At 39.2% G+C, this 15,310-nt stretch overlaps 2 protein-coding genes across 2 annotated transcripts; both read right to left on the bottom strand.

Moving 5' to 3' along the window:
• Nucleotides 1-205: 205 nt before the first annotated feature.
• LOC104236694 (uncharacterized) lies at nucleotides 206-3,497 on the bottom strand. The gene is made up of 4 exons (XM_070167561.1): nucleotides 3,342-3,497; nucleotides 3,187-3,263; nucleotides 1,671-1,893; nucleotides 206-499 (listed from the first exon to the last, which is right to left on the bottom strand). The coding sequence occupies exons 1-4, from the start codon at nucleotides 3,427-3,429 to the stop codon at nucleotides 468-470; spliced, it is 420 nt and encodes a 139-aa protein (XP_070023662.1). The 5' UTR covers nucleotides 3,430-3,497; the 3' UTR covers nucleotides 206-467.
• A 10,436-nt stretch (nucleotides 3,498-13,933) lies between these two features.
• LOC138886232 (uncharacterized) lies at nucleotides 13,934-14,969 on the bottom strand. Its single transcript, XM_070167288.1, has 3 exons — nucleotides 14,319-14,969; nucleotides 14,005-14,252; nucleotides 13,934-13,937 (listed from the first exon to the last, which is right to left on the bottom strand). The coding sequence occupies exons 1-3, from the start codon at nucleotides 14,967-14,969 to the stop codon at nucleotides 13,934-13,936; spliced, it is 903 nt and encodes a 300-aa protein (XP_070023389.1).
• Between the last annotated feature and the right edge of the window lie 341 nt (nucleotides 14,970-15,310).

Here is a 15,310-nt window from a genome sequence, read left to right as displayed (position 1 = left end):
CAAAGGTTCCCTTCAAATTCTACGTACCATATGAAAGATATTATCAACACTAGGCATGGCTTTGAAAGAAAAGAAAAGCTTTTGAGAAAATCTAAAGGAGCTGAGAGAAAATCCTATCCAATATTGGGTTCCATGGACAGCTAAATCTAGTATTTTTGGCATGAAACTTAAATATGAATGCCTGTACAACGAAGACACCTTTATTATCATAAGTAGACAAAATAATAGAAGGCAAAGTATGATTATAGCATCCTACATTATTGCATTATTTGTAGCTTTCACTAACAAACCAAAAGCCAGTGCAAATTGTTTCCCAAAGGAAAAAAAGTACATAATGGTGATGACTATACATATTTGTTGCCTTTTATTTCTATTAGGTACACAATCTTTTAGGTCTCCAACAAAACATCACACACCAAAGCAAAAAGGATTCTGTAGAGTGCAGAAGCTGAGGCTGATTTCAACCCTTAGTGGGGGTACAAGCTTGTTCCATTAAAACCTGCAATTGACATTAACCAAATCATGGATTCATAGAGAATATAATAGGAATACAAGGGAAGTCAAAAAAGGATTTAATCTGACAATGTAAATATCACACTACCAACTAGGGATGACAAATGGGCAGGTCGAGTCGGATATGAGCGGGTTGAAAACGGACAATTTTAAAAAAGGATAAATTATCTGACCCGATCCATATTTGAGACGGATAAAAAATGAGTTATCCGGCGGATAATATGGATATCCATATTATCCATGGCTTCTTGAATATGGTTACTTATGGGAGAATTTCTAGTTTCCCAAACTTGAGGAACCCCAATTTGAGGCTTTACAAATGTAAATGTTAAACACATTAGTTATCCATTGATTATCCATTTGGTTCACCATTTTCTAAGTGGATAATATGGGTTCTTATCCATATTCGACCCGTTCTTAAAAAATTCATTATCCAACCCATTTTTTAATGGATAATATGAGTGAATAACTGTTTTCTTTTAACCATTTTGCCACACCTCTGCTATCAACGTAATTTAGTATGTTGTAATTTGCCTTATTTTCCTTACAACTAGTTCCACTTACTATGAGTAGTTACTGGTTAGTATCTTTTAACTAAGTGACCTAGTAATATAAAATTTTACACTTTATATGCATACAAGTTCAACTCATAAATCAAAAAGAAATACTTATATACACTGATAGCATAAGTAATTTTCTTAGACGACAACAATAACAATAACAAATAATTTTCACAAGTAGAGCCTGGGGAGGGTAAGATGTACGTAGTCTTACCCTTACCCTTACCCTGGAAGAATAAAGAGGATATTTCCAAAAACCCTCGGCTAAGTAACTTTTTAAGATTATTAGCATAATTTAACTAGTTATAGCAGATTAGGTACTCTATTTTATTTTCTATGTAACTAGTACCGTCTATAATAGGCAGTTCTCTTGTAAGTAGTGTAATAATAGTATTGGGTGCGGGAACGAAGTCCCACATTGGTAGCTTAAAAGATTGGGAGTCTGTTTATAAGTTGTAGGGATTTTGGCTTTAAAGTGGACAATATTACACTATGTTAAAAGTATATTCCGGCTGATTTTTCCCAACAAATAGCGTAAAAGTTTCTTTATATCTTCGGTGCATAGAAGTTAAAACAAGAAAAATAAGAAAGAAAAACCTTGTGGGGTGTAGCAACCAATGTCAATGGTGTCATAGATATGTTGAACAGTAGCTTTATTTGCAAACCAAAAATCACGTTTGACATGATGAATGCAGTCGAGTACAACTTTTGTATGTTCTGCGCACCCTCCTTTTTCACAGAATTTTTTTCCTTCTTCATTTGTCACATTTAGCCATCCAGATAATGTGAGTGTGTGATCCTTTGAACAAACTGGAGAAGTCTGCGTTGCATCACAAAAACACATGAATGATTTTACACGAAATTCAAGCAAAACAGATGTATGTCGAGCCGTGAAAGCAGCCACTAATGCTTGCATTATAGTAGGCTGCCTATATCACATCCCTTGGAATGCGGTTCTTTCCTGAACCCTGCGTAAACGCGAGATGCTTTGTGTACCGGATTGCTTTTTTTTTTTGTTGTTCCAAGCAAGACGAAGAAAAGGTAAATTTTACGTATGATCATCGAGAGGAGGTGGACGTGGCCCCCATGGAGGACAAGATTCGAGAAGTAAGACTCAGATGGTTCGGGCACATTCAGAGGAGGAGCACTGATGCACCGGTGAGGAGATGTGAGCGACTGACTGTAGTGGGCACGCGGAGAGGTAGAGGGCGACCTAAGAAGTATTGGGGAGAGGTGATCAGACATGACAAGGCGCGACTTAGGATTACTAAGGACATGACCCTTGACAGGGAATTATGGAGGTCAAGCATTAAGGTTGTAGGTTAGGGGAAAGTTGTGAATATTTCTACAGCACAATAGAGTGAGACTAGCCAGTTAGGAGTTAGAAAAAGAATGTCATTGGTCGTCTATTGATGCAGGGCTTTACCTACTAGTTTTTACTATACCAGCCATCTATTTCGTATTTCGTATTCTGTATTTCATATCTCTTATATTACTGTTATTTTATTATGCATTTTTATGGTACTAATATATCGGCTCCTGTTGCTTTTTTTGAGCCGAGGGTCTCCTGGAAACAACCTCTCTATCCTTCGGGGTAGGGGTAAGGTCTGCGTACATATTATCCTCCCCAGACCCCACTTATGGAATTATACTGGGTCGTTATTGTTGTTGTTGTTGTTGATCATTGAACTTTGATCACCATAACTGTAAAGTCACAATTTTATTTTTTAAACATCAACCTACCAATTACCATCAAGCTGACTTTAGTGTTACAATGTGTAAAAATTTATAACGACTTTACTATTATAGTAGGCATGGTTGAGTTACTTTAAGCGACAAAATAGTTTGTGACTTTATTGTTATAATTGTACATATGTATATGTGAAAAACTACTTAATTATTAATAAATATTTTAGCCAAAAAAATTAATAGATATCAAATGCTAAACTCATAATTTCAAACGTACAAAGAATTAAAAAAAGTTGAATCTATTAAGTTTATATCTTGGATTTGATTTTATAAAATTTTTTTTTTTACACCTATCAATACATAAAACTTAAACTAGATAAATAGACCGACTAGAAGACTATTGAAACAGAGTGAAGCTACTTACAATTTGCAAGCAGAAATAAGCACTTCTCCACTGCATAAATGGGGCCAAATTCACATTTTTGGTGGGATGTTGCCTATCTGATGAATGAAATATACACATATTAAACCTTGAATTATTTTTCTAAACAACTTTTTTTTTTCTTTCTGAAAATATACCTTCTGCACTGACACCAGATAGCAATAAGAACATGCCCAAAAATAAGCAGATGCCAATTCTTCTGCCATAACTCTGAGAATTTTCCATTTTTTATTATGACAAAAAGCAAATTCTAAATCTCAAGATAGTGAAAAAGTTCTTACAAGAATGTTTAGTGTCTGAATCCATAGTTAGATTTTTATATGTAGAAAAATAGAAGCATTGGAGAGGGGACACATTTTATATCTAGGTAATATCTGTCTAGTGGCATATACTGAGAACATAAAGTGAATTGGGGAAAACAAGAACAAGATAAAGGTAATAGATTTAAGGTTTAAGTTTGGCCTTTTATGTTGGAGAAAAAAGACAAAAGCTTCATTGGACTAACCGATAAGACGTTTTTTTTTTATTTAAAAAAAAAAAAAAGAATTTAAGACTGTTTTTTAATTTGTTTGGCTTTATAAGTGTATTTGTTTTTATTTTTATTTTTCACCTGGTGTTCTGTAATTATATTGAAGCAACTAAAAATAAAAGAGTACCTCCCACTTTATCATAATCCTTGATTACTATAAAAGTTTTAATAGTACCTATATATATCGTAGAAAATTTGTATTATGGGAAGAATGTTATATTTATCAAATTCTAGGATATTCTTTTATAGAAGTCGTTCAATTCTAAAGCATTCTCACATACTCGATCCCTTCTTTTGTACTATTATTGTTTTTTCTCTCTCTTTTTATTGTTTATTTAAATGGATTTTTAATTATCTTTTGTTTTAAAATATCGATACTCAAAAAATTTACAAGGTGAGATTTTTTTAATTTTACGATGTAAATTTATAAATCTGTGACAGAGTGCTGACATGATAACTGACGTGTCATAATTTAACGTTGCAAATTTGACGTAAGTCATTTGTACTTTTTGAGCAACTCACACATAGATCTGTTATTTTAATATAACAAAAAGTTATTTTGTGATTTTACTATTACAGTACATAAAGTTTAGAGTTCAATGGTCATATATGAAATTAATTTAATGAACGATAAATAGCAGTCACTTTTTCGTCGAAAGTTGGGGTACAATATTGTGAAATATTCATATGGGAAGTACGGGAAGACCGATCTTAATTAATATTTTTTTTTTAAAAAAATATAAGTTTGTATTTGGCGAGATATGGCGTTGCTTCAGCTTACTGAGTACATGATCATGGATAGGAAGGTGTGGAGGTTGAGAATAAAGATAGAGGGTTAGGTCGTCGCGTTATCCGTGTTTGTAGCAGTAGCTTTGATACATTGATCGGCTCCAACCCTATACCACTATAGAATGGCAAGAGTGGTCGATGCAGCTTTTACCCGAAGGGTCGGGATCGATTTCCACAGGGAGTTAATATTGGTTGGGAATTGAGTTTCTATCTAATCTAGTTACGCGTGTTGATTTTAATTGCACTTCTAATCATGTTTGATGTTGTTTCTATTCTAATTTTAATGCTAAGGATTACTGAAAATAAGCTAAGTACAGTATTTTTGTAAGAATTTTCTCACGTGATAAAAAGCACTAGGAAAGTGACTTACACCTAAGCGAGTATCTAATGTGATCTAAAATTTAGGACAAGCTTGTTATAATTGAGGTCGTGATATAACCATTACACATTATTACTCACTTTATACCTTTCGGTAGTTTGAGTGACTTTGCCCTAATTGGCTTTCTCAAGCTCAATTGGGTCTTCAAACAATACAAGTAAAATTGGCTCAAGTTAAGTATTACTATCTCTAGGTTTAACCCTTTAATTGGGGATACCAAATCTCTTGAATTCACCCCAATTCCTTGTTAGCCAGAATTTTCTAGACTTAGTCCCTCTTTCTCAAGAAGAGTCTAAGTCATAAAGGCATGAATCAGTATTTGCAACCACCAATTCTACAATTAAAGCATAACACAAGCTAAATATCACTAACCTATAAATAATTAAGCCCTAAAATAGAAGACCCATTAAATAGCCACACTAGGTTGGGTCACAACCCTAACTAATGAGTTTAGCTACTCATAATAAAGGTAGAAATCAAAGATGGAGATGAAATATAAGCCATAAAAGTTAATTACAAGAAGAAAATCTAAGATTAATAGCTAAAGTTGCTCTAAAATTACTCTAAATAGTAAAATATGGCTGTTCACAAGCTCCTCAGTACAAAAGATGATCTAAAAAACTGAAAAAGATATATTTATACACAGCTGAAATTACTAGACAAAAATACCCCTACGGAGGTTCCGCTATCAGTGCAATACTGAGCGCCTCAGTGCTTGGACTTACGCGGACGCGCAAAAGCATGTGCGGACCGTATTTCTTCTCTTCTGAGCTTGGTCTAAACTTGATTCCGCTAGGAGCGTAAAAGCAACCGCCTCAGTAGTGTCTTCAACCGCGGCCACGTAATATGTTCGCGGACCGCGCTATTCATTTGAGCTTAAATTTCCAGTCCTCTGATTCTCAATTTCGTCCTCAACAGAATTTGGACCGCGACCACATCAAGTATTCCGCTGCCACTCTATTTCACCGTGGTCAGCGGTATCTGTTGGACCCATAAGTACCTTCTGTGAATATCACTTCCGTTGGCAGTGTAATTGTGGCCTCCTCAGCGGTGAACCTTCCGCGGCCGTACTATTTCATCGCTGTCAACGCTCTTAGCTCAGCTTTTAACTTGTGCAAATTTAACTCTTTTATGAGTTGGTTATGACTTTCTTGCTTCATTTTGACCAAACCCTGCAAACAAGCACAATAAGTTAGTTTTCGGGAATACTATTACATATTTTTTATCCAAAACCTAAGCAAAATAGAGTATAAGATAGGCTAGAATCTGTAATTATCAACTCCCATAAACTTAAGCTTTTGCTTGTCCTCAAGCAAACAAAGTAATTCTGACCTCCACAAGGTAAAAGAAAGAAGAATTTCAGCTGTTCTAAGGTGACTTCAGCAAGCATCAATTGGGACTAACAATTACCCTTAACACAAATGTATTATCAACAACACACAACCTTTTTAGTACCATGGCTCTAGTGCGACACAAGAGCATCGAGAGTTGACTTAACTCATCAAGGAAACTCGCTCTACTACGTAGGTCACTGTGGAACCCAAACTCTTTCTCCTCTACTCTCCATAAGCAAATCTCACTTTAGATTATAACACTCAGAACAAGGATTGTGAAAAAATACACTCATCTCTCTCAAAGGAAGGTCACAAGTCCGGCTCTAAGTACCATAAGCTTGCCCTTCATGTGAATCACCACTAATATAAGCTCACTCAACTCGAGATCATATAGGACTTTTGGGGGAATGTAACTAAGGCTTTTGGTTCAAGGTAGGATATATCGGTCTATGAAGGTTTCATCTTTCCTTAAGCACTTAATTTTCTCATTTCGGCTAACACTTTCTTGACTCTTTGAGTCATTTTTCTCTTCCTTAGGGGACTAGAGAGACACACTGCCACTCTTTCTTGTTCATGAGAATCATTTTTTTCTCCTTTCTAATCATTCCAAGCCTTTCATCATTGCTTTTATTGAATTCCTTTATTTTTATATATTGCTCACTTTCTTTTTGATTTCCTTTCTTTTTCTTTTTGCCTTCCCTTTTCTTCATTTTGTACCTTTTATCACTTTTGCATTCCTCGTCTCTCCCCCCAAACTTATGCTTTTGCCAATTGTGCTAAGGAAAGATCGGGTGCCAAGAGAGGATCATTTTAGAACGGATAAAGGCTTGTATCATGGTTATTGAAAGAACAAGGGCTATGGCTCAACGAGGTTGACTAGGGATATCATATTTGGTGGGCTATGTAAGCTTTTAAGTTTCAGTTTGAATTAAGGAGAGCCTATAATCATTTCTCAAGTCGAGCTACGCTTAGAATTTCCTCTAGACAAATATTCAGGGCAAGTTCTAGACTTATTGGCATGAGACTTGGACTTGCAAATCCAAACCTCACCATACAAGCTATTGAATTTCTAAAGAGAACATAGTCGAGGGCCCACAACAACTTTAGCTAAGATTGAGCAATACCAATGGTCTCAAAAAACCACTCGATGATTGTTTAATCCACACAAGAGTCTAAAGGTCAAAACTAGCACCATTTTTTCCAAATCAACTTGTTTCTAACCATAGGGTCAAAGGTAAATGTGTTAGGCCCAAGTGAAGCTTTGCCTGAGACACTTTTATTTATTACTACTATTAACACAAAAACATAAAGAAAACGGACTCAAACCCTTAAGAAGGTTGTCATGCCATCCATCATCGGGAGGAGCCACCCAGTTCACACAAATTTTACCTTTAGAAAGAACCGTGACATTGAAAAAATCAAAGGCTTATTGATCACGAAACTTATAAAAGTAAGAAGCTACAAATTGAAAAAGAAGCTGCTAAATGAAATAAAAAGCTATGCTATTAAGAAAAATTACAAAAGAAGTTATAAAGTAAACTACGGAAAGTAAACTGAATATGTACAATAGGGGATTGAGACGAATATACATAAAAAGGGAATGAATATATACATGGAATGGTAGAGTTATATACATACCAAAAGTGAAAAATAACGATAAAGAAAAATAATTATCATTAATTACATTCCAGTCATCAATTCATAATAGGACCACCCCCCAAATAAAAACTAGCATTGTCCTCAATGCTAAAAGCAAAAATAATATCAAAGAGGGGTTAAAGAGTAAAAAAAAACCCCCTATGTGGTATGCATCGGATCCTGCACATCAGTGGGGTCAGCTCCCTAAGGGTCCTGTGGCTAGCCTGAGGCACCTCCCTCGGGGTCCTCCAGCTTAATCTCCAAATCATCAGTATGGGGGATTACCCCTCTCCTCATAGGCTCTCTATCAGCCTCCTGCTCCGGTGCTTGTGCTGCCTGAGCTACTAGAACTGGGTCCTCCAATAGTAGCTCCAATGGGATGTCTCCAGCTGATCTAATCTTTTTCACCTCCTTCCTCAGCAGCTTTACCGAATCCTTGGAAGCCCGAGTTTTCTTTATTTTCTTTGTGCTTGCTCAGGTCCATGATTGCCTTTCCCTGTGACTCCAAAGCATCCATGATGAGCTTCTGGTTGTCCACAAGCTTCTTCTGGTTGTCCAAAAGTTCCTTTATAGATTCCTCCACTAAAGTGGGCAACTGAGGCTGAGTTGCCACTGTGCTGGATATGACAGACAACTTAGATGTAGCTGCCTGCATCAAGTTGTTGATGCGGGAAAGTGTCTGGTTAACCCTCAGTGCAGTCAGAGGGTATGCTGATGAAGAGGGCACTGAAGCAGGCATGGAAGTAGATGGTCCGGAAGGAGGGTTTGGTATGGAAGTGGGAGGCTCAGAACCCGTGACCACTACTCCTGGCTCTTCAGACTGCCTAGTGGAAGTGGAGGCTTTGCCCTTGGACTTGGGGTTATCTGAACCCTTCAGGCTGTACCAGGAGAAGGGCCTCTTTGGTTTCACCTTGGTATCAAAATCCCTTCCCTCGACCTCCTGATCCTCCAGGTACATAGTGAGGAAGTTCGGGAATGGGTAGGAGCTCTCATTCTTGTTGACCACTTTGGTGATCACCCTGGACAGTATATTCCCGATGTTGATCGGGTACCCCACCATGATGGACCCTACTGGAGTAGTGGGGTCTAACCAGCTGCATACGAACGTCTCCCAACCCTTCGCCTCAAAGCTCAATGTGTTCTTGTAGATTGGGATCCCATGTGTCAGCCAACCTGGAGTGGGCCCCCCGGAAAGCAATCACTAATGTCAGCCACGGGCGAGCCAACTCATCCATGGCCACCTTCTCCAAATAGAAGGATTCATCCTCATCATTGAATCCAGCATAATCGTTCGGAGTCTTTCCATCAAATTTGATCTTCTTGTTCCAGACTTTGGTAAAAAATGTGCCCTGTTTGATGTGGGCAACGTTGGCATAAAACTCCTCGACCAAATGTTCATTGGCATCCGACAGCTTGCTTGTGAAGAATTTCCACCCCACTCTGTCATCGAATTGCCTCTTCACGTTGGGGTTGTGGGGTAGAAGATCCCTTTCTATGAAGTGCCTCTCATGTGTGAGTGACCTATGAGGCCACCACTCTTGAAACTTGTGGTAGGCTTTTTCACTAACAAATCTTTCTTGCCATACAACCAGGTTCCTCGTTCTCTCCAACCCACCTGTTTTAGTGTCACCACCCCTCCCGTTGTCAAGGATCTCAGCATCTACATCAATTGGTTCCTGTCTAGGTAGAGAAGCTGTAGGAGAGGCTGATGCTGAAGACTCACTACTTTTTTCTGAGCCATCAGACGACTCAGAAGAAGCAAAAGAAGTCAGGGAAGCTGGGGGTGTAGGCTCGTCTCTCAATTGAAATCTCCCATGGAAGTGTGAGGGAATATGGGTTAGCACTGGACTCACTTCCGAAGCTTCCCAGGAAGGGACATAATCACTGCCTTCTGAATGGGATGCGGCTCTGTCTGCAGCTTTGATTGTTTTCCTCAACTTCCCTATTGATTTCTGGACCGCTAAGGGTAATTTGGTCATTTCTTGATCTCCTCTTCCCCTACCTCAGGAGGATTCAGCCCTCCTTTTTTGTGCATCATTGGCACCTCCAGATCGTACCATTGTCTGCAAAGAAAATCAGTGAAAGATCATTAGTATTGTTGGCAAAAGAATTATCACAGAAAAACAGATGAAAGGTGATAGTGTTTCACAGGCAGAGGTCCGTTGAGAGTGGAATTTTGGGCGCGGCCGCGAAAGTTGAACCGTTGTCCGTAGAAAAAAAATGCGGCCGCGAACCCAATTTTACACTTCTTTGAACTTAAATTCCGCTGACCGCGAAAAACGAATCGCATCCGCGTATAGCAGATCACTGTCCAGAGAATTTGCACCGCTAACCGCAGAATTCTAACCATTTTTAGCTCATGCTTTCATAAGAACGTTGACCGTGGAATTACGGCCGCGGAATTCAAAAATTGAACAGGCAACCTAGGGTTTCACTTTTTCTTGTAATTAACAGGTATCATGAACACTTCCAACCCCTATTAGGCATCAACTAATTAAAAACCCATTAACTCTAACTAATTTAGCATCAAACAATTAACAACTAATTAACCCTAGTTAAAACTAAAAGAACAGAGGAAGAAATTAAAATCAAAAGAAAAGAAAAAGCACAAATTTTAAAAAAAACAATGTGATGAATTGAGCATACTAGTTGTTTGATGAGTGATGGAAATGGACTTCTAATTTGGTGTTATTGCAGATTAGGGCTCAGTATAGAGGAGATGAACAGTAGAAATCTTTTTTTTTTAAAGTTCAAATGGCGAAAAGAGTAAAAGGCCCCATGACCTTCTATTTATACTAAAAAGACTGGGACCCACATATCTTACTTGACGCGGCCGCAGAATTCTACCGTGGTCTGTGCTTTTACCTATTCTGAAGAGCTGCCTGTGCAACATTACCGCTGAGAGCGGAAAAGTGGGCGCGACCGCGGAACAGGTCCACTGACCGCGAAAAAGCTACCTCGGACGCGGATGAAACTTTAGAGAGGTCTTATTTTGGACTTTTCAAGTCCGCGTCTGCTACCAAATTACGCCGCCACGAAATGCCTCCATTGACCGCAAAATTTTGAGCGCGGTCAACGGTCCAGTTACAGACTTAGCCAAATTTTTCGAGTTTTGTCCTGCACTGCATCAAATATTCCTACACACATCTCACAACCAATTAGTCCAAAAAAAATCCTACACTAATGAGAAAATCAAAAAGAAGAAAAGCACATGGGTTGCCTCCCAAGAAGCATTTGATTTAATGTCGCGACACGACGCATATTACCATCATCATTTGAAATTGATCAAGGCCACCACATAGTTGCCATCAAATTTTCCCAGGTAGTGTTTGACTCGGTGCCCATTAACTCTAAAAACTTCACCATTTTTATTCTTCAAATCAAGAGAACCAATTGGAGTCACATGTACCACTTCAAAAGGGCCACTCCATTTTGACTTGAGCTTTCCCGGAAACAATCGTAATCGAGAGTTGAATAAGAAAACCAAGTCACCCTCTTTGAATTCCTTACTTCATGCATATTTGTCATGTAAGTACTTCATTTTGTCCTTATACAAGGACGAGTTGGAATAGGCATGAAATCGGAACTCATCTAGCTCATTGAGTTGCTCTACCCAGAGATTTGCTGTAACATCCCACTCAAGATTTAACCTCTTCAGCGCCCATATGGCCTTGTGTTCTAACTCAACCGGAAGATGGAACGCCTTCCCAAATACCAATCGGTACGGAGACATACCAATTGGAGTCTTATAAGCAGTCCTGTAAGCTCAAAAAACATCATCTAGTTTCCTTGACCAGTCAGTCCTATTTGCATTGACAGTCTTTGACAATATGCTCTTTATCTCCCTGTTGGAGACCTCAACTTGTCCACTAGCCTGAGGATAATAAGGGGTTGATACCTTGTGATTGACACCATACTTTGCAAACAAAGTGTCAAATGCCCTATTGCATAAATGAGAACCCCCATCACTGATGATTACCTGAGGAGTGCCAAACCGAGAAAAGATATTCTTCTTGAGAAACGCCACCACACTCCGGGCTTCGTTGTTGGGCAAAAACACGACCTCAACCCCCTTGGAAACATAATCAACGGCCATTAGAATGTAAGTGTTGCCACACGAACTAACAAAAGTCCCCATGAAGTCTATGCCCCACACGTCAAAAATATCAACCTCAAGAATAGTGGTGAGAGTTATTTCATCCTTCTTGAAAATTCCAAATTCTCTCTGACACTCATCACATCTCTTGACAAGCTCACCAACATCTTTGTATAGAGTAGGCCAATAAAAAACACAACTAAGAACCTTTGAAGAAGCTCTCGCCCCACCATGATGACCACTGTAGGGCAAATAATGGCAAGAATCAAGAATACTCATTTGCTCCTCTTCCGGAACACATCTTCGGATCACACCATCATTACAAATCTTGAAGAGATACGGTTCGTCCCAATAATAATCCAAGTTGTCCCTTTTAAGCTTCTTCCTTTGGTTAGAAGAGAGCTCACTCAAAATAATGTTGGTCAAAAGAAAATTGGCCACATCGGCGAACCAAGTCATACTATTCACAGAAACTGAGAGGAGTTGTTCATCCGGGAATGCATCAGTAATTTCGAGACCATCTTTGGGTCTCCCCTACTCTTCTAAGCGGGACAAGTGGTCCGCCACTTAGTTTTCACTTCCTTTCCGATCAACAATATATAGGTCAAATTCTTGAAGCAACAAAGCCCATCTCATCAATCTTACTTTAGAGTCCTTTTTGGTCATCAAGTAATGGAGTGCCGCGTGATCGGTATGAACAATCACTTTGGAACCCATGGGATAAGGCCTAAACTTCTCCATTGGAAACATAATTACTAGCAACTCTTTCTCCGTCACCGTATAATTGACTTGGGCATCATTCATAGTTTTGCTTGCATAGTACACCGGATGAAACATCTTGTTCACCCTTTGCCCCAAGATCGCTCCAACCGCAACGTCACTAACATCACACATGAGCTCAAATGGAAAGCTCCAATTGGGTGCGGTGATGATGGGAGTGGTAGTCAATCTATACTTGAGAAGCTCAAAAGCATTCATGCACTCATCATTAAACACAAACTTTGCATCATTTTCCAACAATTTACATATGGGATTCACCACCTTGGTAAAGTTGTTGATGAACCTTCGGTAGAACCCTGCATGCCCAAGAAAGCTACTCACTCCTTTGACAGAAGTAGGAGGAGGGAGTTTTGAAATCACTTCAATCTTCGCTTTGTCCACTTCGATACCGTTCTTTGAGATCTTATGGCCGAGGAAAATGCCCTTCTCAACCATAAAGTGGCACTTTTTCCAATTAAGCACTAGATTTGTCTCCTCACATCGGGCCAACACTTTGTCAAGATTACCCAAACATTCTTCAAAAGAGTCACCCACAACACTAAAATTATCCATGAAAACTTCAAAGAAGTCCTCCACCATGTCGGTAAATAGCCATCATACACCGCTGAAAGGTAGCAAATGCATTACACAAACCAAATGGCATTCGGGAAAATACAAGGGTGCCATACGGACATGTGAAGGTAGTTTTCTCCTTGTCCTCTGGTGCAATCATAATCTGGATGTAGCCTGAGTACCCATCCAAAAAGCAATAGTAGGACCGCCCAGCAAGTCTATCCAGCATTTGGTCAAGAAATGGCAATGGAAATTGATCTTTGCGGTTTACTTTGTTCAGCTTCCAGTAGTCCGTGCATACCCTCCATCCGGTGACAGTCCTAGTGCGGATCAACTCATTTTGCTCATTTGTGACCACAGTCATACCCCCTTTTTCAGCATACATTGTACTAGTAAAGTTTATGAACTATCCGAGATGGGGTACACCACCACTGCATCTAGCCACTTGATAACTTTCTTCTCGACAACCTCTTGTATAGCCTCGTTAAACCTCCTTTGATGTTCCATGGAGGGTTTGATATCATCCTCAAGTATAATTTTGTGCATGCAAAAGGCAGTGCTTATCCCCCGAATATCAGCTAAAGTCTATCCAATTGCCCTCTTCCTTCTTTGAAGCACCTTAAGGGTGGAATCTACCTGCACGTTAGTAAGACAAGAAGATAGAATAACAGGTAAAGTTGAACAAGGGCCCAAGAATTCATACCTGAGGTGTGGAGGCAATGACTTCAACTCCAATACTGGAGGTTCCTCGATTGAGGGCTTTGTTGGTAGAGTCTTTTTGTTTTCAAGATCCAAGGAGAGTTTACGGGGCTCATAGGAGTAAGATCCCATTCTTTGCAAGGCATTGACATACTCTACCAAGCTTTCATCCTCGGTCACATCATGGTTCAACAATACAGCTTCCAAAGGATCCTCCACATTGATCATGGCACTTGTGTCATCAACTATTACCTCCATCACCAGATCCATAAAAGAACAAACCTCAGTACTATTCGGCTACCTCATTAATTTGCATACATGGAAGACAACCTTTTTGTCACCCACGCGAAAGATGAGCTCCCTTACTTCCATGTCAACCAATGCCTTCCCTGTTGCTAGGAAAGGCCTTCCCAAGATTATCGGCACCTCATAGTCGACTTCGCAGTCGAGAATCACAAAATCAGCAGGCAAAATAAACTTGTCAACTCGGACAAGAACATCATCAATAATACCAAGCTGCTTATTCATTGTTCTATCCGCTATTTGAAATCGCATTGAAGTAGCTCTCGGATGACCAATACCCAAAGTTTTAAATATGGAGTAAAGCATCAAATTTACACTTGCTCCCAAATCACACAATGCCTTTGCAAAATTCGCACTCCCTATGGTACATGGAATGGTAAATGCGCCGGGATCTTCAAGCTTTGGAACCATAGAGTGCACAATAGCACTCACTTGATGAGTCATTTTGATGGTCTCACAATCCATAGATCTCTTTTTAGTTACCAAGTGTTTTATAAACTTGGCATATCCCGACATTTGCTCAAGAGCTTCCACCAAGGGCACATTGATCGACAAACTTTTCATCATCTCAATAAACGTCTTAAATTGGTTTTTATTCTTCTGCTTTGCAAGTCTTTGAGGGTAAGGTGGAGGAGGCCTTGGAAAGGGAGCCTTTGCTTTAGGCATTACCGTTTTCGGTATGTCTATCATGTGTTCCCTAGATTCATTTCATTTTGAGTCTCCTCCTCATTGTCATGAATATCAATTCTCACTTCACCATTCACATTCTCTTCACTCACTTGCTCAACAACTATAAGATCATCTTTATTTTGCACTTCAACATCATCACTCACAACTTCCTTTTGCTTGGAGGTACTTGCTTCACCACCTCTACCGCTCCTTGTGGTCACCGTCATTGCATGGCCAGTATTGTTCCCACCCCTTGGGTTTACTACCGTGTCACGAAGTAGTACCCCCTTAGGTCGAGTGTTTAAAGCTTGCAAAATCTGACCAAGTTGGACTTCTAG

Source organism: Nicotiana sylvestris, chromosome 2 (assembly GCF_000393655.2).
Source record: "Nicotiana sylvestris chromosome 2, ASM39365v2, whole genome shotgun sequence".
Lineage (NCBI taxonomy): Eukaryota > Viridiplantae > Streptophyta > Magnoliopsida > Solanales > Solanaceae > Nicotiana > Nicotiana sylvestris.
The sequence above is the reverse complement of the archived record's forward strand: the minus strand, read 5'-3'. Positions and strand labels throughout refer to the sequence as shown.